General features: G+C 44.2%; 1 protein-coding gene across 2 annotated transcripts in view; it reads left to right on the top strand.

Moving 5' to 3' along the window:
• PPP1R21 (protein phosphatase 1 regulatory subunit 21) overlaps positions 1 to 27,990 on the top strand; it is a 374,265-nt gene that overhangs the window by 310,695 nt on the left and 35,580 nt on the right. For both annotated transcript variants that reach the window (XM_078649644.1, XM_078649645.1), the window contains one exon: positions 25,489 to 25,617. In XM_078649644.1, the coding sequence (XP_078505770.1) occupies positions 25,489 to 25,617 (129 nt within the window). The remainder of the gene's footprint in view (positions 1 to 25,488; positions 25,618 to 27,990) is intronic.

The raw sequence follows: 27,990 nt of genomic DNA, 5'->3' as shown, positions 1-27,990 counted from the left end.
AAAATGAATGGTTAGATAACACTATATCTATGGCACCAAACAGTATATGTCTAAGAATGTACAGCAAAGTTTCTTTTTTTTAAGTGTTGCTGAATAATATTAATTATTGGATTTCCAAATACCAGGTTGATCACCATGTGATCCATTTCTTGGATCGCCAGCTTGATGATGGATGCTTTGCCTTCTAACGCAATGACTTCACATGGACCAAGGCATAGGTGCAGTACAGGGTTACTTTTGAGTGCATTTCTACCCCTTTTTGGCAAATAGAGAGTACTAAGGGTCTTATTTTCAGTTTTAAATTAGCTCCTTCTTTTTCGTTATCAGGTATTCTGTTGTATAAACCCCCGGATTGCTCAAAGAATGGTATTCCCCAACTATTTGACACCATTGTCCAACTTCCCCTGCAGTATGCGTATTTCAGTGTTCTTAGGGATTTTAATGTGCATATTGATGATCTGAAATGCTCAAAAGCAGAGCACCTTAGTGCCTGGCAGGCTTGGCACCTGGCGGGCTTGAACTTCGGCATCAAATTTAAAGCTCTAACACTAGCATTCAGAGATTTTTCCGATCAGGGTGCTACCTATCTGCGAAATAAACTGCGTCCATATAGGCAATGTAGATAGCTCAGTTAAAACAATCTCCTATTGCTGCCTGTCCCTAAATTTGCCATGGCAAGACAAGGAGGGAGATCATTCACAGTCTTGGGAGCCAAGCTGTGAAATGCACTCCCAGTGAACCTGCTTAGAACTGGCTCTATCTCGACTTAAAAGAAAGAAAAGAAAACCTTTTTTTTTTTTTCTTACCTTTTTTTTTTTTAAGAAAAGCTAGCCCCCTCTTATCTTATCTGCACTGAAGCAGCTGTGCACTATACAAATGGAGTTTGATAGATTCGATGCGTGAGGCCAAGCCCATTTTCTTCGATTTTTCTCAACTGTCTCAGGTAGCGGTTGAGGCTGTCATGAAGGCAGTCTTGACGCTGTGTCCTTGCTGGTGCGCTATCTCCTTTCCAGTTGTTTACAGTAGTTTAGCGGTTCTGAGGTCTTCAGTGTATCACCTGTCCTGTTTGGTGGACCTTCTGTGGGAACTACTCTGTCTGCGCACTTGGTGATCCAGTTGTTGAAGTTTCTGCTGTACTGGTCTAGGTTGTTGGAGGAAATGGGGTGAGTGGTGTTGATGCACATGGGACCTCATGCACATGGTGTGCCCCTCCAGACCAAAGAGCTCCACTCTAGGTCACCAATCCGTGGCACAAAAATATGTAGATTACATGAGGAAAAAGACCTGAGGAGACAAGGGAATAATATCTGTAGTCCAGTTTTGAAACCCTTGAAGCGTTTCAATAGAAGGCAAGGCTGAATGAAATGTGTTCTTGTTTTTGAGCACAGTCGGATAGACCTATAGGGAAGTCTGACATTGCCCGAAGGGCTGGTCTTACAGGTCAGTGTGTTGGCCAGTGTTTGGCTGTTTATGAGCTTGTTTTATGGTCAGATGGGCCGTTTTTTTATTGTTGATTTCTGTTAGAACTGACACATTCTGGTTGGCTGAGGCACGGCGCTAGCCAGGCAGAACCTACCACTCCTGTCAGGGTGGGTGATTACACTCACTGTATAACCTGCACACATCACTGGTAGCTTGGCACTGAGCAGTCCGGCATATCACTGAGGCAATGTGTAAAGCATTGTGACAGCACTCTCACATAACAAATACAATTAGCATCACAAAAGAGACTTTACACGTGATCTATGTATATAAAGTTTGTATTCAACACACCGTAATTAACACAACATGAACATCCTATATTTCTGGGCATTAATCACCTTTGGAAATATCTGTAGCAGTACTAGGCCCAACCATGTTAAAATGACATCGGTAATATGTACACTTGGGAAAGATGCTACTTTACCCCCCCCTCCCCCCGCACCCTTATGCAATGCAGAACGCCAGAACAAGGCCCACCCCGGCAATTATTATAATTTAATACCCCACAGTTATAGAGTGCACCCCAGATCACAATGATATCAGAAATGTGTACACACAGATAATTACAACACTTTTACCCAGCATTGTGGGCCAAGGCCGCAAGGGTACAACCAATGTCAAACATAGTATTCTTTTGGGAAGGAATCAACATGTAAAGCAACACCCCCGTGCAGTGTAATTAATAATAGACAGTAACTCCCATACACTCTCACACAGCACTGATAAGTAGGTGCCACAGATATCAGGCTGGTCCGTATGAAGCACACGCACATGCACACACAGCACCGCATTGCGGTGCACTGATATCCAGTAGGTCAGTTGATAATGCACCTGCAGACCCTGGGACCCAAGCCCTCCTTTACCATTCAGCTAACCCTGAGTACCCTACATCCACGGCTGGAGATCAAGAAAACCTTCCCCCGATACTAGGCCGACGCGCCCGAAGTCCCACTTAATCAGGATCCCAGGGAAGATGGTGGGGTAGGTAGCAATGCTAATTCAGCGGCAATCGACATATGAGGGTTTAGGTACTACTCGGGAAGTTCACCCACGATATGTAGAATAGATGCGGGCTGAGGGATATAGTTATTCAATCAAGGGGTTCCACACTGTGCCTTCCGACACCAACCCAGTTCTGCGAAGCATGGGGGACTCTCATAACCTGCTTCCAATCACTCTTGGAAGCTATCCTTAGTCCAGTCAATCACTCTCACCACCCAGGCCTGATCCGGGCAGTACTACCTGGCAACACAAAATCATCTGGCCGGATGAGGAGAGGGCAGTGGGTCCGTTGCACTGTGGACACAAAAGGAATGATCGATGAATGAGGATGAAGCGAGATGGCCTCTCGAAAAAAAGAGTCACCCTATCGAACACACAGCAATCAAAGTAGCACCTAGGCACCACAGAACACGAATACACTCTGCTGTACCTCCCTGGAAATGAGGCACAATGTCTGGTGAGTGTTGATACGGGTCGCACCAGACAATTCCGGTCACACACACATCGAAAAGTTGCAAATTCCATATCTCCCTGTAAATGAGCCACAATGTTCGGTCCACGTTGATACAGCGTGCACCAGACAGAGCCAGTCACACACACAGGTGCAGGTTCAGCAGTGCCCCATGAGGTAGAGTGAGGCACTACAACAGGTACACCCCTATCTCTGAGGGTCACAATCTGTGAATCGGACACCGCATGCAACGAGCATGCAGTCAGTGTGTCACACAAGAGAGATGGGGCACTATCGACAAAGAGAGCCATGCAGGGTCCCGCAACTGGTGAATCTGCTCACCACCAACAAGATGCTTATGCGCGTTAAGGCCCCACGATGCAGGGTCACTCTGCTTAGATGCGGGCAGTACTTTGGAGGCTCCAGGCAATCCGGTCTCCAGGAAAAATTCTTAGTTCCACGTTCACGCCGCACTAACAGTTGGGATCCAGCAAAAGATGTGGACGCTTAAGCGGGCATCGCTCTCCAGGTGTAACAAATAGACGGTGTGGGTCCCTCTCAGAAGATCTTTGATGGCCCTGAGACCTCCACAAGAGAGCCGGGGGCAAGCCAACAACTCCTTCGAGAGCACTCTTCAGAGTGCCACACTGCAGCAGGTAGTCAGGCCAGCCACTATTCAGGAAGGATGCACGGTCCCTTCCAAAGGCAGTAATCCTCCTTGTGCACAACAGTTTCTTCTGGTAGCGTGCACCACGGAGTTTCAGGATCTCCGGTCCCACATCCCCACAAGGGAATTTCTGCCCTACTGAAGTCTGGCACCAGTAGGTGTACTGTAATGTGCCTTTGAAAATGGGGGTGCTTCAGAGGGTTTCCCTTTGAACCACTGATGTCTTCCCTTAATTTCAGTCCTATCTGCCATGTGGCTGTGGAATGCAGATCTTAATCTTTAGTGGGGCCATGATCTGGCTTCTCAGGGGCCAAGTGTCAAAACCTCGCCCTTCAATCCATCTAGCCAGGGCCTCAAATGGCTGAGGTCCGTAGTTCCAGTTGCATACTCAATATTTATAGCTGTCTCTGGGGAATGCACATATGTTCTACCTCAGCCTCCAGTGCGAACTGAATTCAAGCTAAAAGGCACACATAGAGTGTTAGAGGAACGAATTGCCCACTTTCTACAAGTGGCATTTCTAAGCTATTAATGACAAATCCATCTTTACCACAGGAGAGGGTTTGTTATTGTGAATCCAATGATAGCAAACGTTATGAGATTGCTCCACCGTAAGACACTATTGCAGCTTGAAGTTGTTTCAACCATTCCCCCATGTTAACCTATGGGAAAAGTAAACTTCATAGGTATTGAAAACACACATGGGTATTCTACTACCTGAGCAGGGAACACATGTGTACCTGCCCTGCATTTCACCTACCACTTGCTTCACCTCTAAAGACTTACCCAGGGGTGTCATAGTTGTAGTGAAAAGACACCTCAGGATTGGCCGTTAGTTTAAAAAAGCCAACCTGAGCATAAGTGCAATTGTGCACACACAGGCCTGCAATGGCAGACTTAACATATGTTTAAAAAACACCATTGGTGCAAGTGAGCCCACACAGGCCTGCAATAGCAACCTTAAGACATGTTTTCAAACCATCATATGTGCAAGTGCGCACACAGGTCTGCAATGGCAGGCTGAGACATGTTCAAAAACATCATGCAAGTACGACTTCCTAACGTGTGTAGGTAGGGCGCATGCTCTTTCATATTGCATTTCCAGTGGGAAAGTGCCCAGAGCTCAAAGGCCTCTAAAAGAGAATCTGCAAACCCCGGCCTTGTCCCATGGGAAGAGCCGACCTCCTAGGGAGGGAAAACCCACATGGGGTTCTTCACTACCTTGGCAGGGAACACCCATATGTACCTGCCCTGTCCTTTACCTACCACTTGCTCCACCCCTCAGGGCATACCGTGCGGGTACTCTAGTTGTAATGGAAGGCCAACTCAGGGTTGGCTACTGAGTTACAAATGCCAACCAGAACACTGGTGCAACTGTGCACTCCGCGGCCTGCAATGACAGGTTGGATACATGTTTGAAAGGCTATTCTGGTGGTTGGCACAATCAGTGCTGTGTCTCACCATTAGCCAGTGCAACACCTGCCCTGTGTGGTGTACCTTTTTACAGGGCAGGTACAACACCTAAACCAACAAGTAAGCACCACTTCGGAGCATGGATAGGAAGGGCGTGCGCGCTTTCAAATTGCATTACAGTGGGAAAGAGCCCTGAGTCGTGAGGCCACAAAAAGACATTCAGCAAAAAACCAGGAAGAGAAAAATCAAAATGTTTTAGGGAAATCCCCTAAGAAGGGCCATGTCTAACAATTTCCCTGATAATACCGCAAACCTTGCCTGTAACAAGCACAAATTTATATAATCCCATACATTCTAAAACACCTGTGCAGCGTATCGTTGTGGGTTCAGAAATGCCCTAGTTTTCAAATGTGTGCCACTTCTTTTTAGCTATCTTCGTGCTGTGGTACAATTCAGTTTTGGTACCTTGACCTATTTTCTGTTCGAGTTCGACCCTGTACCCAATCCCAGGCTTTGTCTGTCTGCTCCACATCCTGCCAGCTAGTGCAGCATGCAATCAAGGATTCAATTAATGCTTTTCCTGCAATTTCTATTGCACTGTATTGTTGCATTCGTTAGTGTATAATTGTGCTCGTGTATAAAACATTTGCCCTTTAGATTGCGCAGAATTGTTTGAAATCTGTCCCTGTTTTTCTCTGGGCTCATGAAGTGAGAGTTCAACCCACAGGAGGACTGTGACTGCAGGAACAGCGCAGTTTTCGATGATATATTTGGGGCAGAGTGACGAACGTATAGAGTTTGTGATACCGGGATAGCAACATAGATATTCTATCATAGAAAATAAAATATTTGAGCTCATTTTAATAAACTGTCAAACATCTAGTGGGAAAGAATTTTTTTTTAAGCGTTTTTCATACTAAGAAAAGAAAACCTCTGCGTTTTCCAGACTCTGGAATAGTTAAAGGGCACAAATGTGAAATATTCTGAGCATACACAAATTGCACTGTCGAGTCCTCCCAGCAAGCCAAGCGTTGTCAGCAACTTCTAGGTGCCTACAGGCCTACGCTACGCCTCCATCGGAATGAAAACGCGGCATGCAGTGTCCCACGTCCAAAGACAATGGCTGGTTAAACGGGGATAATTGTCACTCGAGAATGTGCTTCTTTTGTGCTTGCCCACGGGTACATGGCACGAGCAGGGCCAAATGATGTACCTTTTCAGCTGGTCATAACCCTTGTGAATAATTAAAAAAAACTGCTATTATTGCTTCCTTACTAGCAACATCTGTACTAGCATGACGTGTGCATAATATAGCGTTGCGACTTCCTTCTTACTGTGCCATTTTACCCACCTCAGACCTATATTACGTTGTAATTCTCATCGTGGTGAAAATATGACTGGATTGTTTATACTATTTTAGCACCATAGCCATTTGATGTAGTAGGTATGGAGTGACAGTTGGGACGGCCATTTTGTTTTCTGGCTGGTCGCCTGGTCCTATGCTACAGGGAAGGACGATGGGAATGAGTTGGTGGTTCCCCAAGCAATGAAACACTTCATATTTCTTATTTTCTTCCACATCTGGAGAGAGGATGCTGGGATACAATGGTGTAAAGCTGCGTATGTAATGTGCAGTTGGCACTGTGGATGTTGCCCACCTGCATTCTGTCGCCCCACAAATAAAATATCCAGCCCGATAAATATGCTGTTAATGTGGAACAGATCACACGCATCGCATCGTTTACAGAGCGGCAATGCATGATCTAAAGTGGCATGAAACTCAGATTTTAATTCATCCGATTTTTGTTGTAAGCATTGGCAAGTAAATTACTGAACGTCATAAGCAAAACATCAAGGCCTAAGTTGTAACCTCAATTAAGTGGTAATAAGTCCTGGGTTGTCTGCAATTTCCCTGTCTCACTCAAGATTATGGCACGTCTCCTTTTCTCAGTGTGAATACTATTACCTTTCAATTCACTTAAAAAACAATTTATTTGGTCCAGCTAGAGACCTCTTCAGCTGATTGTTTTGTCAGTACAAGCAATGAACATAAAAAGTCATGATGTGCACACAAAGGGGTTCCCTACAGCAATTACATGGCTTCAAGTGTCATCCATGTACCGCCTTGAAGCTATCATTACGATTTTCATTCAGCTCATTGGACACCAAGCAAAACAAGCATTGGCAAAGCCAATAGGACTCACCTACGCAAGAAATATTGTAGTGGAGTAGTGGCCTAGAGTACAGTGGTGCAGTAGATTGGCATAGAGTGCAGTGGTTTTGAGTAAAGTGGTGTAAAGTGCATTGGCATAGAGTGCAGTGATGTAGAGTGCAGTGGTTTAGAGTAGAGTGGTGTAGAGTGAAGTGGCCCAGAGCGGAGTAGCAAAAGAGTGAAGTAGCATGTCAGCAGTGAACTATGTTTACCGGTGGGCCACAGACTCTTGAGCATCTGAAGAGATGCAGCCATCTTGGGTTCTCAAGTATAATTTTCTTCCTGGTGCATGGCATTGTTGCCAGGCAATCAGTGTCACACTATTGATGTATATATTCCTCACTGCATGGATATTAATATTCAAACATAAGTACCTCTATTTTCCTAAGGAGTGAATTATGGATATTTTGATTCTCAGAGCAGTATGCTGAAGTTGTGTGTGATTGCCAAATTAACTTTGAACTATTTCATCCTCTTGTTTTGAACTCTAAAGACTGATATATTCTACTGAAATTTCATGACAGAACAGGACTGAAATTAAATGACATTTTATATGTTTACAAATATTAAATCATTCAGTGTATAAGTTTACAACAATCAAGTAAACTGTATTCATCTTCCATAGAGAACGAGCACATAGTTGCACAGCTTGAACTTATAGGAATTCACAGGACCCTGCCAAAATATAGAGAGTTTGTTATATAGAGATATTGCAAAGAGATACACTACAGCCTGCATCTTTCTTTGACCCCTGAATTGACGAGACAGTGTGGAGTCACCTGCCTCTTTTTGTCTCTTATCCAATTCCCCTTTACTTATTGCTACCACCGTCACTCATAATCTCGTATATGTTGCCACTGGTAAGAATGGTGAGGAAAGAACATTACTTCCCTTGGATCTTACTTACACGTAAGTGCAATACCCGGCACTTACTAAATTATGCCCATGTGGTGTTTGCTTCTGACATCATGGTGAAGGTGGGGCACATGAGTTTAACCGATTTCATGTGCATGGGTGTCCCATACCTTCACCAGTGTCAATAGCTTGAACTCCAGATGAGCAATGGGCTACATTGATTTGCCCTCTTATGTATTTATTATGCTGAAAATACTGAAGTTGTGCTGCATGCTCCCTCAACTTCTGTGCACACAAACATGGGGACAGTGAGGCCTTCTGTCTGTTCACACTTCCTGCTTCTGTCTGGTCACACTTCCTGCGCCTGTCTGGTCACACTTCCTGCGCAACCATGGCAAGATCAGAGTTATAATAGTAAAAGACTACCATTCCCCAGCTAAAATCTATATTAGGAATCTTAGTGGCACTGACCAGGGCTGGACTGGCCATAGCGGGCACCGGGCAATCCCCCGGTGCGCCGCACGGGTGGGGGCTGGTTTTGGGCCCCTGGGGGCTGTTTTTGTATAGCTGCAAAATCGGTTGAAAACCGGCCACGGTAAAGAGCTTGGCGGCACCTCCAACCCCCCGAATGGGGAGGGGGGGCCGGCCGAGCACTTTGCCGGGGCCGGTTGTGGTTCCCAGTCCGACCCTGGCACTGACTCTGGGCCGAACCTCGGCCACCGGTGCACAGCAGATGCTGCCTCCTAAAACGGTCTATCTGGCAAAAGCTTGTAACAAAGAAGAGATGCTGGACACTAGGTCAAGATGAAATGGTTGTTTGCTGTACTCAGAGCTGATTCAGAGTTGAGGTATTTATTTCTGTGGAATTATGTAAGAACTCTGTACTGGGGTGAATGTATGACATTGTTCTGCATTCTGTCCATCAATTGTTCTTTTTGCATTTGTCACCCCGAGTGGGACAGGTATGACCAGACGTGGGTCCCGTGCTCTTTATGCCACTGGAGTCAAGCTATCCTGGCTGATGAGGGGTGAAACCCAAAAACCGGTCCTAGGATGCTTGTTACCAATCTAGGGAGGACCTGGCCTGGCATTTCGGGCTGGACTTTTCCCATTGGACACAGGGTCAAGACTGATTTGCATATGGTTGGTCCAAACTGGAAAGGCATGGTGAGCAAAAAAACAATGGATTTAGACCCAGACCTCTGTACTGGGGTGAATGTATGACATTGTTCTGCATTCTGTCCATCAATTGTTCTTTTTGCATTTGTCACCCTGAGTGGGACGGGTATACCCAGACATGGGTTCCATGCTCTCCATGCCACTGGAGTCAAGCTATCCTGGCTGATGATGGATGAAACCCCGAAACCGGTCCTAGGATGCTTGTTTCCATTCTAGGGAGGACCTGGCCTGGCCTGGTAGTTCGGGCTGAACTGTTCCCATTGGACGCAGGGTCAAGACTGATTTGCATATGGTTGGGTCAAACTGGAAAGGCATGGTGAGCAAAAACACGATGGATTCAGGCCCATCTCTGTACTGGGGTGAATATATGACATTGTTCTGCATTCTGACCATCAATTGTTCTTTTTGGAACAACATTACATCCTTATTTTAAGGAAGTTTCCAAAATATGCACCAGATTGTCACCACCCATAAGCACAGTAAGTACAGTAAGTGGCATCACTGGATCTCTCATCATCTACCTGCACAGGAAGTGGCATCACTGAATTACCCATCATCCATCTGGACAGGTAGTAGCATCACTGGTTTTCCCACCAAAACCATCTTTAGAAGTAGAAGCCAAGCAAGAGGACTACCTTTCCGACCACCCATCAGCACAGGAAGTGCCATTACTGGGAAGCTTGTTTCCGGTCCAGGGAAGACATGGCTTGGCAGTTCGGGCTGGACTGTTCCCATGAGGCACAGGGTCAGACTGATTTGCATATAGCCATGTCTGAACTGGGGTGGCAGAGTGGGCTAAAGAACGGTGATGGATCAAACCCAGATCTTTTGACTGGGTGTGAGTGTTTGATTGGCTCAGATGCTCCGTCCATCACCACCCCCTTTTGTACCGCTTTGGCCGCCATAAGTGTGGCAGGGTATGCTCAGACGTTGGTCCCTTGCTCACTTTGCCACTGGATTCAAGCAAGCTGGGCTGAAGACGGCTGGAATGCCAGAAACCGGTCCTCGGAAGCTGGTTTCCGGTCCAGGGAAGACATGGCTTGGCAGTTCGGGCTGGACTGTTCCCATGAGGCACAGGGTCAGACTGATTTGCATATAGCCATGTCTGAACTGGGGTGGCAGAGTGGGCTAAAGAACGGTGATGGATCAAACCCAGATCTTTTGACTGGGTGTGAGTGTTTGATTGGCTCAGATGCTCCGTCCATCACCACCCCCTTTTGTATTACTGGTTTTCCTGTCATAAGCGTCTTTAATAAAAAAGAAGTCAAGCAAGAGACCTTAATTTCCAACAACCCATCAGCACAAGAGGTAACAAATGGGGGTGGGGTCGCACACTACTCACACACCGGCGGTGTCGCCCCTAAGGACTCTGGTCAATTTAGTAAAGTGTTCGCGATGCATCATCTTTCGATCTTCTGCTATCTTCGCTGTCTTCGCCATCCCTGGAGCACAAGAGGTAACATCACTGAAACTCCCATCATCCACCTGCACAGGAAGTGACATCTGTGAATTATCATATCATCCACCTGGATAGGAAGGGACATTTCAGGCTTTCCCGCCAAAACTGTCTTTAAAAGAAGAAGCAAAGCAAGAGAACTATATTTCCCATCACTCATCAGCACAGAAAATGACATCATGACACCCTGGACTCACCCCCATCGCAGGACCTTACTTAATGGCATCTGCAACATGGACACGCCTGTCCGGGCCCAATGCCAGGAACCCTAGTTCAATCACCGCCAAGTGAAAACTCTGCTGCACTCCTTAGGTTGTCAGACACCATTCCCGGAAACTGCTGCCATGTCGCACTTTGCACCGCAGTAGAAGCTTTCACCTGTACCCAATGTCGGTTATACAGCAGCCACCCATCCACTCCTCCCACGCAAATACTAACAACCCCCTCAAATTCCCCTCCCAACACACACACCACACAAGCACCAACAACGTTTACTCTCCCACCGTACTCCACACGCTGCAGCAAACTTAGCCGTCATCAACCAATCGCATGCATGCTTCTCAACACACAATTACTGAGCAAAAACACAACCAAAATATTGGACCTTCTGAGCAGCGATGTACCCGACATCCCCTTGTTCACAGAGACCTGGCTCAACCCCTCATTGGCTGCTGACATCGCTGCGGCATACCCGGCACACTACAAGATCGCTTGACAAGGACCAACTTCACAAGCCGGGAGGAGGATTCACTATCTACAAGGATTCCATCAAATGCACAACATTACCAGAGAATACCCCCCCCCCTATTAATGGAACACCGGCACTTGAAGCTGCAAATCTAAAAAAAAATTCACAATGAACATAACTCTCACCTACCCTCCACTCGAACCACAAACCACCTTTACCAACCTAATTACCAACTTTGTCACTCCACATTGACTCCAGAGCCTAAATTGTCCATCGGAGACCTCTACTTTTACTTGAAAGGCCAAAACTACACCTGCTCTCCTCGAAACTTGAGCAGCATCAGACTCAGAAAGCTCGTCAAAGAACTAACCCACATCGCAGGACACACACTGGACTCCGTTTTCCACCACGAGTGACAGCATTAAATTTAGCTCCACCACACAGCTCACTTGGAGCGACCAGTCTATCATCCACTTCCAAATCAGCACACCTCAAGTCAACACTCCCAGGTTCAGTACTCCTAGCCGCAGCTGGGCCAAAATAACAGAATCAGACTGGCTCAGCACCCTCAAGACTGATCACCTTGGCGCCACAGACAACCTCGATAAGGACATCAACAACTGGATCAAGAACTGCACAGACTCCCTTGCAACCATCAAACTCAATAAGCTTAGTGGATCAAACAAGCAGGACAGCTGATACACAGAAGACCTTTGAGACACCAAATGTCACCGTAAACAGCCGGAAAGGAAATGGAGAGCCAGCCAAAACTCCACCGACAGAACTACCTACAAGGCTGCACTCAGACACTATCCCTAGCAAATTAGAATCACTGAGAAAAAAGCACTTTTGGACCGGTTTGAAGGAATCTCCAACAGCTGCAAGAGATCTCCTCGATAGTCAAGGATTTCACCTTGTTCTCAGCCAAACAACTCTGCGACAACCTATCCAACTTCCACAACAAAATGTCAAATATCTACAGCAACTTTGCACACCACTCTAACCCCATAGAACTCATTTCTAACATACCCACCACCAACCAAGTTGGCCACCTAACCGAATGTAAAACTCACCAAAAACAACACAGTGGCAATCATGCAGACCATCCACTCAGAAGCCCCAACTGACCTACACCCCCACAACTTGTGCAACCTGGAGGCATCACCAATCAGCACGATCCTGACCCGATCATCAACACCCACATCATGTCCGCCACTATCTCAGATGAAAGGAAACATGGAGAAATCCATGCCGTCCTCAAGAATCCCACAGCCGACCCAAATCAACTCAGCAATATCCAATCCATCTCCCTGTTCTCCCACCCAGGCAGAGTGATTGAGAAGGCCATTAACAAGCAATTCACAGCCCACCTTGAACTTCACCATCTTTTAGACAACACAAAATCAGGATTCAGAAGGAACCACAGCACCAAAACAGCACTTATTGAGGCCACCAACATTGGAAACATCCTGGACCAAGGAGAAACAGAGGTCCTCATCCTGCTCAACCTCTCAGCGGCCTTTGAAACTGTCTCCCACAACATCCTCTTCAGAAGACTCTAAGAAATTGGCATACAAGAATCCGCACTCAAATAGATCTGTTCCTTCCTCACAAGAAGAACCCAAATGGTCATGCTGCCACCCTTCACATAAAAAATTAAGAAACTGATATGCAGTGTGCCACAGGGATCGGCCCAGAGCCCCACTCTTTTCAACATATACTTGACACTGCTCGCCAACATCATCCGATCACAAGACATCATGTCATCGACTACGCCAATGACACCAATTTCATCCTCCCTCTGACAGACAAGACAAACACCAACAGGACCATCTTCACCAACTGCATGACCATGGTAGCAGACTGGATGTGAACCAACTGCCTGAAGCTCAACTCTGACAAGACGGGAATACTGGTCTTTGGCAACAAGACCTTCCCATGGGATTGCACCTGGTGGCAATCAGAGCTAGGAACCACACTCACAGAGCACGCAAGTAATCTGGGGATCATCCTAGGTAACAAGCTCAATTTGACGGCTTAAGTCAACGCATTGTGCACCTCCTGCTTCCACATCCTATGCATGCTGCAAAAGATCTTCAAATAGTTGCCTCAGAACACTAGAAGGACCATCACGCAAGCACAAATCACCTGCAAGCTCCAAACAACTGTACCCATTCACAAGCACAGCCAATTCAAACTTCTCACGCACACTTACAAAGCTTTACATAACACATGACCAGAATACCTGGATTTAGGTCTAGATCTCTGTACTGGGGTGAATGTTTGACATAGTTCAACATTCTGTCCACCAATTGTTCTTTTTGCATTGTCACCCCAAGTGGGACGGGTATGCCCAGACTTGGGTCCCGTGCTCCCCATGCCACTTGAGCCAAACTAGCTTGGCTGATGAAGAGTCAAACCCATTAACCGGTCCCGGAATGCTTGTTTCAGTCCAAGGAGGACCTGGCCTGGCAGTTCGGGCTGAACTATTCCCATGGGGAACTGGGTCAAGACTGTTTTGTGTATGGCTGGATTCAAACGTGCAGAGCATGGGGAGCAAAATCATGATGGATTTTGGCCCACATCTCCGTACCTGGGTGAATGTTTGACATTGTTCAACGTTGTGTCCATCAGTTCTTTTTACAGAATACATGAACAGCCACATATACTTTCACCAACCCACCATACACTCTGCCTCACTCTCACTTGTGCACACTCCGTGTATGCGCAGAAACAAAACTGGAAGTCACGCATTATCCAGTATTGGGGTATCTTTCATAGATTCACATGCCTGAATCATTCCCCGTCGACGAGGCGGGAGTCCCACGGTAAATAAAAAAGCAGTGCAAAAAGCACTTTGTAGTAGTAGTAGGCCCTAGGAATAGGCCTGAGGCCTAAATTATAGTAGCCTATCTACCTCATTATGTAAAAAAGACCAAAGTCTTTGCTCCAACCAATCAGCTCACAGCACCCTCCAGAACCCTCTCTGCAGAGCCAGCTCTCCTCAGATTTTCACCGCACGTCGTGGGTGAAGGGAGTCTCCCTGAGCTCTGCTCAGTTTTTTCTTCAGTTTTACTTCTTTTTGGATTACAAGCTCATACTTAATTTTTCTGACCCAATTAAGGCGGTAATATGGTAGAATGGCAGTAAACAAGGTAATAGACTATGATTTATGTCTAACCTTTTCCTCAATCACTCTCACGTTCTGAGAGATGAGGCCGCTTTGGGTCAGAGACTTTTACACTTCTGAGGAGGATGAGGAGAGGTAGAAGTGAGAAGTCGCGCCAGGAGCCTACTGAGGGCGCCCATAAAAACCTGCCACTTCTGAGGAGGATGAGGTGAGGTCGAAGGGAGAAGTCGCGCTACTGAGGGCGCGCATAAAGCCATAAGATTCACCTTGAGTCTTTATAGGCACTTCTCACAGAGGATACAACTCCCTTTTTTTCATCCCTGACACTACATCAGGGAAGCCCTCTTGACCGGACATTAGGAGTATATACCGAATATCTCCATGTCTAATATTACTGCCTCACCAAAATGATCCTCATCTCTGATGATCGTCGACGACGGCATCTTCCTCGATGGTCGTCGACGATGGCCTCTTCTACGAGGGTTGTTGACGACCGCCTCATCTACGGTGGTCGTCGACGACAGCCTCGTCTACGACGGTCGTCGACGACGGCTTCGTCTATGACGGTCGTCGTCGACGGCATCGTCTACGACGGTCGTCGACGACGGGCCTCGTCTACGGCGGTCGTCGACGACGGGCCTCGTCTACGGCGGTCGTCGACGACGGGCCTCGTCTATGACGGTCGTCGACGAAAGGGCCTCGTCTACGACGGTCGTCGACGACTGGCCTCGTCTACGACGGGCCTCGTATACGACGGTCGTCGACGACGGGCCTCATCTACGACGGGCCTCGTCTACGACGGCCGCACATTGATGACTGCTGATCTTTGATAGTGTCATCTACAATGGCAATGCCTAGCTACGACGGACGTCTATGACAGCTTTATCAAGGTAGCTTCATATACATATGGCCTCATTTGTGCATGGTCTATACTACACATGGCTCCATCTATGCATGGTATCATCTATGGCTGACCATCATTCAATTGCCTCATCTATGAGTGCCTCATCTACGGAGGATATCACCTATTTTACCCTCATCTATGATGGTATTGCTAAGACTGTCTTCTATGACAGCATCATTCACTAACAATGGCCACGTTTACCAATGGCCACGTTTACCACCAATGGCCTCGTCTACCAATGGCTTCCTCTGTAAAGGGCTTGCTCGAATAATGGCCTTGTCTTACAATGGCCTCGTCTACCAATGACCTAGTCTATCAATGGCTCTATCAATGGTTTTATCTACCAATGGCCTCATCTCCTGATGATCTCATCTACCAATGGCCGCATCTACCGATGGCCTCATCTACGAAGGGCAAATGGCCCCATTTGTTACCCTCATCTACGGATGCCCTCACTTATGAATGCCTCATCTTCAATGGCATTGTATATGGCTGTCGTCTGACAGCCTCGTTTGGAAGGGTTGCTCATGACGGTCATCTATGACGTCGTGCTAGTCTGCAATTACCCCGCTTACATGACCATGTCTACGACAAAGTCTATCATGAGATTGGCTGAGATGGCTTCAGCGGTAAGTGCATCATATATATTCTTAACGTAGTGGGCAACAGCTAGATTTTCACTGCCAACTACAGGCACACAGAATATATCCTTCATGGTTTTGAGGAGGTATGCATCACGAGAGTGGTACGTATAATAAACTAAGTCTATTCCAGCAGTTTATCTGCGCATAGAATAGAAATAATGTGTACCTACTAGCAGCCCATCCAATCTGATAGGCCACCGTTCAACCAGATTCAGTAACTTCACAGACTGCTCATTAGCAATCTACAATCCTGCAATACCCATCTCCACACCGCCTTACAAAGAAGGATGTCGTCTGAACCTTATAAAAAAAAATATATATATATATATATAATATATATATATATATATATATATATATATATATATATATATACATTACCTACTGGCGGTCGCCAGTAGGTATATATAGTTAGGATTTTTTTCCTATGGGATTTTTGAAAATTCTATGTTGAATAACTTTGGCGTTTGAGGACGGAATTGGCTGAAATTTTCTGGAAAATGGAACATTTTGTTTCTGAGCAGCCCCTGAAAATTTGGGGGGGTTTTGTCAAGCGGGGGCCGAGAAAAAAGGGGGGTCCCAAAACGTGTTTTTAACATTGAGTTTTCCATAGGGCGGTTGGACTCACTTTTAGCTCGATCGGCTGAATGGATTTCCACGAAACTTGGCAAAATTGTAGGGACTGGTAGCCCAATGTGCCTTTGCTATGTCTCAAGATATATGCTCCAGTGGTTTTTACGAAAATTAACTTTGAAAAATATATATTGGGCTACATTGGGCTATATATATGTTGGAGCCCAAATGTAGCCCAATGTAGCCCAATGAAGCCCAATGAAGCCCAATGTAGCCCAAAGATGGCCGCCAGAGACAAAAAAAAACAAATGTAGCCCAAATATCAGCCAGATGTAGCCCAACTATAGCCCAGTGACAGAATGTCCCAGAGTGTTTTAAAGAACAACTAGAACGCTAACAGTCTTACTTATGACAAAAGTATGGCACACCTGAAGTCATCTTGATTGGAATAAAGTGGTAACACTTAATACATTTAATTTGAAAAGGAACAAAGTAAGGGGTTTCATTTTGCCATAGAAATGTTATATATATATATATATATATATATATATATATATATTACCTACTGGCGGTCGCCAGTAGGTATATATAGTTAGGATTTTTTTCCTATGGGATTTTTGAAAATTCTATGTTGAATAACTTTGGCGTTTGAGGACGGAATTGGCTGAAATTTTCTGGAAAATGGAACATTTTGTTTCTGAGCAGCCCCTGAAAATTTGGGGGGGTTTTGTCAAGCGGGGGCCGAGAAAAAAGGGGGGTCCCAAAACGTGTTTTTAACATTGAGTTTTCCATAGGGCGGTTGGACTCACTTTTAGCTCGATCGGCTGAATGGATTTCCACGAAACTTGGCAAAATTGTAGGGACTGGTAGCCCGATGTGCCTTTGCTATGTCTCAAGATATATGCTCCAGTGGTTTTTACGAAAATTAACTTTGAAAAATATATATTGGGCTACATTGGGCTATATATATGTTGGAGCCCAAATGTAGCCCAATGTAGCCCAATGAAGCCCAATGAAGCCCAATGTAGCCCAATTTGAGATGTCATCAGTGATGTCATCAGTGATGTCACTGACCATGTCATGAATGATGTAATATGTGACATGATCAGCAGTGGATTGCGGGTGCGCGATATATAGTTAGTACAACTAACTATATATGGAATTTCAATGGTTTTGTGTGAGTAAAGTAAGGTTTTTTAAATGCTAATTCCTAACTATATATGGTTTATAACCTATGGTTTTTTCAGTGAATATATATATATATATATATATATATATATATATATATATATATATATATATATATATATATATATTCTACTTTGGCAGTGGCCTCTATTAGAGCTGACAATCTTTTATCCTTGATCGGTTTCTATGATCGTCCAATGTGGTTGGACATGGCGAATTTCAATGACCTCATTCCTGAGGACCGAAAGCGGGATGCAGGAAAGATTCTGTTGGAAGTTGCACGCCAGGAATGGCTTAAAGCAGCTACCGTCAGCCCTGAGCGAAGTTTCTGGGCATGGCCTATGATGATGAGTTGTCGGTTTGATAAACATTTGAATGACGCCCCCTTAGTTATAAAACCGGGCACTGATAATGCACGATCATTAAGCACCCTTTAATATGGGCGCGGATCTTTCAGAGAAGCGTGATAAATGGGTTTTCTTCAAGAAGAAGATACCAAAACCAATCGGATGAACAGTGTCAATCTCAGTACAGCCTTGCAGCCAGGCATCTTTCCGTAGATAGTCTGTCTACTTTCTCCCGTCACGAACGAGATTTAAGTATCCAGACTGAGACACTAACAGGAGGCCATGATCACCACAAGGTTCCAATCATTTTATCCTTTTCTCGCGTGGTCCCGAAGGTTTCAGGTTTTTGTTTCCAAGCAACAAGGAACTATATCGGACCAATGTGTTCTAAACCTAGTAACCAATGGCCACTCCCTGGAATTCATCAATCAGCAATATACTACTCCGCCCAGGGGTCCCCCTCCCCCTCGTTTTCACAACAATTATGTTATTTAAACAAAGGATATTTTATGGCTTCTCTGGATGGAGAGGGTGCGAATTTCCACATACTTGTCCACCCCAAACAGCACGAATATTTTCGCTTTCACGCGGCTGACGCCCATTATAGGTGCGTAGTGCTCCCATTTGGACTGAGTCGTCACCAAGAGCCTTTCACGAAGTACTTGGTACTAGTGGCAGCAACATTGAGATCTTGAGGTATGCAAGTGTTCCCCTGTCTAGACGATTGGCTGCTTAAAGGTCCTTCTGAACACGAAATCAGGATTGCCACAGTAGATGTACCCATATCATTTTTTCTCTGGGGCTGATTCTCAACGACAGCATATTGCAGTTAGGTCCTCTCCAAGTAAATGTATTTTCTCGGAGCAGGTTTAGACACAATCCACAACAAAGCATTCAGGTCACACGACCACCAGTTGTGTTTTCAAAAATGGGCAAGGTTAACTTCATAAGGTCAGTTTCAGTTCAAATGTTTGTTTCGTTCCTGAAGATGTGCTCTTCAGCGATACATCTCATACCATTAGCATGGCTCAAAATGACACCTTTTCAGATAGAACTACAGTTTAAAGATCAATAACCAATAGGTTCGTTCGATACCATCAAGGTTACGCCGTGCATGATCAATCCTGTACATTGCTGGCCGCAGACAGAGAATATTGCCCAGGGTCGCACGTTCCTGCAAACCATTCCAGGGTTTGTTTTAACGATTGATGCCTCCATGGAAGGATGGGGAGGTCATCGGCAGGATTTGCAGAATTCAAGGAACATAGTCTCAAAGACAACGACAACAGCAGATCAACAGGCTTGAGCTCCACATTGCTGTTCTGTTCCCCCAAGCATTTCGCTTGAGAATTGAGGGTTTGTCTGTGCCAGTACAGAACGCAAACACCATCCGCATGTCTTATATCAATACACAAGGAGAAACTACATCTGCTATACTCTCGCAAGAGGTTCAGGAATTGTGCGAAGGAGTTGCATTGCACAAGATGTCTTGAGAGCCGAACACGTCAGGGCTCTCCACAATGCTCTGAGCATGTCTCAGTCGGACTGTCACGAGTGGATGCCGGAAAAGGGACAGGTGAACCCAGTTTTTCCAAGTTTGGGTTAATCTGGCACGGGATCCATTTGCATTCAGAGAGAACAAGGACGGCCGATATTATGCCAGCAGGTTTCCTTAACAGGAATCAAGAGGGAATGCCCTGTCCATGCAATGGTCAGGGGTTTGTGCGTATGAGTTTTCCCCCAATACCATTGGTTCCGAAGGTGTTCTGCAAGATGAAGCTGCAAGGTTACCATCTGATTCCGATTGCACCCCGTTGGTCAATATTGGTTCTCGGAACTTCTGCTATTGTTTATAGACAAGCTCATTACTATTGCACGCACAGCTTATCATTTGTTAGAGTTCAAGGGCATCAACGTTTCAAAGAACTGTTGTGAAATTTTGGCCGATTCTCGTGCCCGAGGCACAATCAAGGCTTATCGCCTCAAATGGAAGCAATTTTGCGGTTAGTGTGAGATGATAGCAATTCACTCAATTACAGTTACTGCAGAACAAGTTCTCCATTATCTGCTCTTCTAGCCAAGTCTGGGCTTAGTTTTTTCTTCAACAAACAAAATGCGTCTTGCTGCTCTTTCCAGAATTAGGAAATGTTAAATTTTTTCTTTTTTCTGCTCTTCGGCGCTTGTCAGACAGTTTATGAAAGGGCTTTTCCGAGCCTTTCTCTCCAGTGCGAGCACCCTCCCAGAGTGAGCACTCTGCATTGCTAGTGCGGTTAATGCAGTGTACATTTGAGCTGATCCATAAACCAGCTCTCAGATTCCTCACCTGGAAGGTTGCCCATTTACTGGTTCTTACTTCGGAGAAAAGGGTTCGTGAAATCTAAGCTTTCACTATAAGGAACACCTCACTTTTACATTTTCCTCGGAACTATGTCACCCTTTGGTCGAATCCTGGGTTCATTTCTAGGGTACCGACACAATTTCATTCTAACGAACCGGTAAGATTAAGGACATGCATGTTTTCTTTCCAAATCCTTCAACCCCAGCGGACAGAACATTGCATTCTTTTGACATCAGAAGATGCTTAAACTTCTACTCCAGAGAACCAAGACTTTTAGAAAATCAGATCATCTGTTTGTGACTTATGGCCAGATTACATTGGGTATAGCGGTCACTAAAGCTACGTTTTCTAGATAGATAGCCTCTGCCATCCAGTTCTGTCACATCAATAAACGACCATTGACAAGGTCTTTTCGATCTCATTCCACAAGAGCTGTGGCAGCATCTGCAGCTTTGTTTGCAGGGGTGACGCTTGAAAACATTTGCCGTGCTGCGACATGGAAGAATGTCCACACGTTTACAAAACATTACTGCCTACAATCAGCAAAGCAGAATGATGCGGCAGTGGGCCAAACTGTTTTTACGCCACATGTTTCCATAGGAATACATTCAGGTTCTAACGTTGGCTTATTTCTTAAAAAGTACATACAATTCAAGTTGTTGTTTATAATATACAAACATGTTTTATCATATACTGAGTTTCTATGATACTAAGGTTCCTTTCCTGTAGGAAATTGCATGATTTCTATGTTGGTTCGGAAGATGACTTGTTAATAGGTCAATCTCTAGCCGATTGTTGGTTGTTAACGGTACATTCATGGGGGTGCACTACAATAAGTCTCTCACCATCCGCAACCGACTTTGCCAGGTTTACTGCTTGCTATTCTGATTCAGGCATGTGAATCTATGAAAGATACCCCAATACTGGATAAGAAAACAAGTTACTTACCTGTAACTACGGTTATCCAGTATTGGTATCTTTCATAGATTCACATGCACCCACCCTCCTCCCCGGAGAGTCAGTTCTCTAAGATTGGGATACTTGTTCCCACTTGTGCTACGAAAATCTGAGGAGAGCTGGCTCTGCAGAGAGGGTTCTGGAGGGTGCTGTGAGCTGATTGGTTGGAGCAAAGACTTTGGTCTTTTTTACATAATGAGGTAGATAGGCTACTATAATTTAGGCCTCAGGCCTATTCCTAGGGCCTACTACTACTACAAAGTGCTTTTTGCACTGCTTTTTTATTTACCGTGGGACTCCCGCCTCGTCGACGGGGAATGATTCAGGCATGTGAATCTATGAAAGATACCAATACTGGATAACCGTAGTTACAGGTAAGTAGCTTGTTTTCTTCTCTTACATCGCACCCAAGACATAGAACGACCTCCCTCAACACATCAGAGCCTCATTGTCACTTCTTGAGTTCCGCAAGAAGTTGAAGACCTGGCTCTTCATTTAAGCACCTTGGAACCACACACCTTGTCCAAGCTCCTGCATACCCTCTCTGTGATTAGTGCACTGTACAAATCAACATAACTTAACAGCGGGTGCCAAACTTCTTAGCAGGATCACCAAAGTAAGTGATGCTTGCAGGTGGCATTTTAAAATTGTCCTTATATTTAAATTATGCAAAACACGTTTGCATTTGCTTGCTAATCTTTAATTTGTTATTGACTGGTTTCTGAGACCGTCATCTCTAGTTTGTTCTTGAAATTGTCCAAACGTCACATTTCACCCAGGGCATACATTTTAAGAATATAGTCCAGACCGCCTGAAGGCTGGCTATTAGGCGCTACTAATTCTGTGTTGCTTTCAGGAGTGTTATTAGTGTATACACGGTGCTGCATAGCTGCACAGATGTTCCTGTTTTTTACGTTAGCAACAGCTTTTACTTAAGAGTAGATTTCAAGCAAATGAGATATTAATGGTGAGAAATGCAGGTTCATAATGACAAATATAAGCATGCACACGTGCCAAATTGCCTTAGTAACCTTGTCTGCTTTTCACCTATTTTGTTTGTCAGGAAACATCGACAGGTTCCTGTTTAAAAATGTAAACAAATTACTGTTTGTCTGTTCTATCATTCTTTTCTTGTGAGCGCATCACATGCTATGGTCAAATCGAACTGAGGCAGCGGTACAGATTTAGGATTATGTGCAATTATTGAGCTGTTTGAGAATGAGGTGCATCATTGGACCTCTGAGAATGTAAGTGCGTATAGTGACACTAATGTGGAATGAAGTGCTTTGACTGGGTAGTGCATTTTTAAATTAAATGAATAAATTAATGAAGATATGGAACAAAGTGCACTAGATATGTGGGAATGCATGTGGATGAGGAACATCCGTTGAGCATTCTTGATCCACACTGACCATCACATAGCTCTTATCCCACCTCTTGCTTTTGATGCGAGTGAGTGCATGAATGAGAGTCCTGGGTTAGTCGGTGTTAGTGGATCCTGACTGAGACATTGAGTGCATGCATGGCTGTGTTGATGTGAATAAGTGCATGAGTGAGATCCTTGGGTGAGCTGGTTTAAGTGGGTGCATGAGTGTGTTGCACTGAGTTCATGAGTGAGGGTGCGCTTGAGTTAGTTTGAAAGCCTTTTTCATACTGCTTTTCACGTGCTATGGGGCATTTATTTGAATGCATCTATGAGGCTCTTCGGATCAGCTGGTGTGAGTGTGTACATGATGAGACCGTGAGTGACTTCATGAATGTGTTAAAGTCAATGGCTGCATGAGTGAGGGTCTTGGGTGATGTGGGTATGAGTGGGTGCATGAGTGAGGGTTATACGTCAGTTAGTTTGAGTGAGAGTCAAATGTGAGTGGGTATACTGTGAGTGAATGCATGTTTTGAAGTCCGTGAATGCTTGAGTGAGGTCACTTGGTGTGCTGCTGTGAGTGCTTGGAGAGACACTGAGTGAGTGGATGTGGTTGAGGGTACTGGTTGAGGGTCCTGGTTGAGTCGTGTGAGTGGTCAAATGGTGAGAGAACGAGTTACTGTATGAGTGGGGGGATCATGAGTGAGTCATTATGTGTGAGGGTCTTGGGTTAGCTGATGTGCATGAGTTATTGCTGAGACCTTAAGTGAGTGCCTGAGGGTATTTCCATGAATAGGTACATGTATCCAGCTGCACAGAAACTGCAAAAATACTGTACCCTTACACATGGTCATAGGGTGCTTCAGCTACTTTTCAGCACCTTATAAATTCCATCTTTTTTATTACTTTATTTGGTTGATATTGTAATGCATACTCAATGACCCCACACTGAGATGTAGAATAAGGGAATAATGCCTAGCTGAAAGCTGAGTACCACTAACGTTAATTGTCAGTCTGGCAAACAATCTACATTGGAGAAAACCTCATTATCTTACATATAACTTAACATTTGGGCAATAGAAGGTTTCACTGCTAAGGAATACCAATCTCTTCCTTTACAAATCAGCATAGCTAATTTTTCATTGCTTGCATAGAGGGAAGAGCATCCCTCTGCTCTAAACAACTAGTGTCAGTATGTTGTACTTTTATATAAATGTATCTGCCTTGAAACTGAGCTGGTCCGTGATCTTTCAGACTTTAATATCCTATCCCAACATATAAGAGGACTTTTAGTTTGTTCCCAGGAAGCCAAAGAATATGTGAACTTTATTAGGTATGCCCCATTCACATCAAACCATGGTAGGAACCCAAAGACACACCGAATCACCTGAACCACCACATTGATCAGAAGATGTAATATCTATTTCAAAGATCAGCTCTCGGGGTTTTCCCAGGAGACACTTGATCACAGGCCAGTAGTCCTGCACCATACAGGGCCTACAGAGGTACTGTATTTTTAAAAGGTAGTAAAGGGGGGTAGTAGATAGGATTCCTTACTCCTGATTAAACTTTGCTAAGCTGCTGAGGATGTCCTTAAGTAAAAAATGTAGAGCGAGCCCCCCTGTCTGCCTGGGCTACGGAAGTTTTATTTTGCATTCAGCTACAAAAGATTGAGAAAATTCTTTGTAAACACTGTAAACTTTTTAAACAATGACTTCCTTTTTAGAATTGGGCAGCCTTGCATAAGTAGATATTGAAGTCAAATTGATTGTACTGCTGGATACTTCTAACCACAGATTCTTCACCTGTAGAATATCCCCATGTGCCAGATTGTATCTGGATTTTTCTTAAGCATTAGCTTAAGTATTAACAAACCATGAATTGCGGCTGCATACGGAGGTAGGTAAAGCAGTCTCCGTTTATTTGGGAATCCCTTTGGTGAAACGCTCCTGCACATCGTGAAAGGGCTTTGCCGACAGTTTGGCGTTTTTCAATTTCCGCTGCAGGGAACTTACGGGTCGGGTTTTGTCTGGCACGAGACTTCCTGCTCCGGGGGTTCTTCTGAGGGAGATACGTCAGGATCGGGTGCAGGTGAATCTGATCGCACCAGACTGGCCTCAGACAGTGTGATACACAGATGATGTCATGTCTAGGGTGGGTCCTGGCATTGACACTAAGTTGAGCACCACCTGCCAATGCGAGAGACCTATTTGATGCTTAAAGAATCTAGTTTGGCACTGGAGGGATTCAGGAGTTGAGGAGTCTGCAGGTATACAAGAGTATCCACCAGAAAGATCGTTACCAAAGGTAAGTTATTTTAAGTAACTAATTAATTCCAGCACCAAGAAACCAATTGCTCGTAGTGTGTGTGTTACAAATGTACTCATTCATTTATCCAGAAAAGGAATATATTTATATCTGAATTTGAAAAAGCATGTATTTCACTGCATATTTGTTGATGAAAGTAGCATTTGTTAACTATTCATTATTTAAAATAAAATAGTTTATTTTGAAGGTATCTGAGTGCAGACAATCCTTAGTGAAACAATCTGTGGTTGTGAAGAGATATGTCAGTATAACACTTATGATGCATATCGTGCTTGGCAAACATGTATACCTTATTCATTTTCAATGTTTAGGATGAGTTGACAACAACCAAACGAAGCTATGAAGACCAGTTAAGTATGATGAGTGATCATCTTTGCAGTATGAATGAGACATTATCCAAGCAGAGGGATGAAATTGATGCTTTAAAGATGGGAATTAAGGTAAGCTGTTATACATTTAAGAAATCTTTTTGCCGAAGCTACATTTTTGTGTAAGAAAATCTTTTTCTGTGTCAAATAAAACTTTTCTTGGTTCTCAAACTATCCCACGAACATGTAATAGTATCTCCTTGCTAGTGGATAACCAAGAACTTGGGTATGCAGCCTTTTCTGTAACATCGTGTATGCTATTAATGAGCTACCTCTCCTACAGTTTCTGTTTTACATTTTAATTCTCTGCTGTTAAAATCTTTTATCTATCAAGACAACTAGATGCTGTCTTCGGCAGAAATATAATTTCTTACTGTCTCTTTTTTTTACAACTTCTGGCTCTCTGTTTTTTCTTTGTGTTGTGGCATTGTGTGCCTTCGGTGCCTAAGCTGAATTTGTTGAAGAGTGCACCGTGCTCTCTGCTTTCTTTATTTTCTTATGGTCCTCTTCAGACATTCGTATTGCTTCCATACATGCTCAATCATTGCCGCTTTACACTGTGCCATGTTTAAAATTATTAAAGAATCAGCATGTTTCAAATAATATGGTTTGAATGGGCTTGCATTAAATCGAATAGTGGTAGAAACAGTTTAAGGTCTTTGTATTTGATTGTAAAGGTGTGATAACTTAGTTACTGTATACCCACTTTTTCCATATTTGCATTGACAGTAGCTTCAAATCCACGCAAGGGTATTGATGCCTAAAGACATGTAACAGACAACTGATCACTTCAGAAGAAAAAGACAAACAAAAGTCATTTCTGTACATGAACTCATGCACATAATGTTCCACAAGAATCTGGTTGTTCACCTCCAACATTATCAAACACTTAACAATACAATATTCTACCCAACCTTCTGGGAACTACCCAAGATATCTCAGCCTTAGTAATGCAAAACAAAACCAAACACAAGTTCAACAGACCACTCTGACTCCGTTCCACGAGAAACCCAGAATGGAAATGGGCAACCAAATTCCGAAAACATCGCAGAACCATTCTATGGTGGGAGTGTGCTATACAAATGCGCATAACATAACATTTGCCAGTCAATCAATCCACGAGGTTTTATTGTTTAGATTTTTACTTTTCTTTCACTCATGTGCCTCTTGTATCTGTTTTTCCTTTGTATTTTTTATTACCCACTTTTCCGAGACACATTGTCTTTTAAATATAGTTTCTCTTTTAAGCATATCTGGAGATCAATCTGAAGATTTACATTTTGTTGAAATGGATTAGTTAGACTCATTCTTGCTCTATCTTTTACCCCTTATTCCCTCCCTTTCCTCTTCCTTTCCCAGATACGATTTTCTGAGTTGTCCTTTTCCCTAATGAGTGAAAATCCACCAATCAGTACCCCTTCGTGCTTTGTGAATTCCTCCTATTGCCTCCTACCATCCCTTTTGACACCTGCATTGTCTGATTTTTTTTCTAATGGTGTCACCTGCGTGCTTAGTCACTCTCTCCTTTATATTGTGTCATTTCTGCCTCTACTTTTTTCTTTAAAACATTTTGAAAATTATCAGTACAAAACAATACAACAAAAGAGTCTGCACATCATCAGGATTTTATACAATTGTGGTGAAATAATATCACTTAGGTATAGAAGAGGTTCCACATCCCTTAAAAATCTGTTTAAATGCTGATACATTAAACATGCATGCCAACCAGCATAATACCAAAAGAAGGACGTGGAGAAGGCATCAGTACTGAGCAATGCCTAGAGGAGATTATTAATTTGCTTATTGTCTTCCTCTGTGATCAGAGTCTATTCCATCATCTCATTGGGCGCCATATAACTCCTAACCTTAGCACTTATATCCGAAAGAACAGTGTTGTAGGCCTATGACCTGTGGTGCTCACTCCTTTGCAGTAAGATAGAGCCTGCAGCAAGGGACTGAAATCTGCTGAACTATTGCATTTCCACAACAACTGAAGGCACCTTGTAGCCAAGACCATTGCCAAATTAGCCAATTTGACCTGTGATCTCAAAAATACACATCTAAATATATAAAATTGCCCAATTTATCATTGGCAGTATCTTCTCCCTTCAACTTGAGATTACCACCTCCTTACACTGCATATGCCAGATACTTATGAGTGCATGGCTAAAACTAGCTGCTGTTCCCACAAGCTTAAATTGTTTTCTCCCATATCCACACTACATTTCCATTCACTGCTTCCCTCTGTCTGTTTCTCTCTGTCCATCTCTAATGCTCATTCATTGAGACTTACTCCCCAGCACTGACAGACTAACCTTCTCTGTCTAGCAGTGGCATTCATTCCGCTTGAACTCATTATCTGTCTTGGCATTGGTGCTGTGCACTGGCTCTAAAATAAGCTGTTATCACAACCTAGTTGAAAAACATTACTTATGCCCAAGAACA

The sequence above is a fragment of the Lissotriton helveticus genome, chromosome 6 (assembly GCF_964261635.1).
Source record: "Lissotriton helveticus chromosome 6, aLisHel1.1, whole genome shotgun sequence".
In the NCBI taxonomy this organism is placed as follows: domain Eukaryota; kingdom Metazoa; phylum Chordata; class Amphibia; order Caudata; family Salamandridae; genus Lissotriton; species Lissotriton helveticus.
Note: the sequence above shows the minus strand (reverse complement) of the source record. Positions and strands in the feature narration are given on the sequence as shown.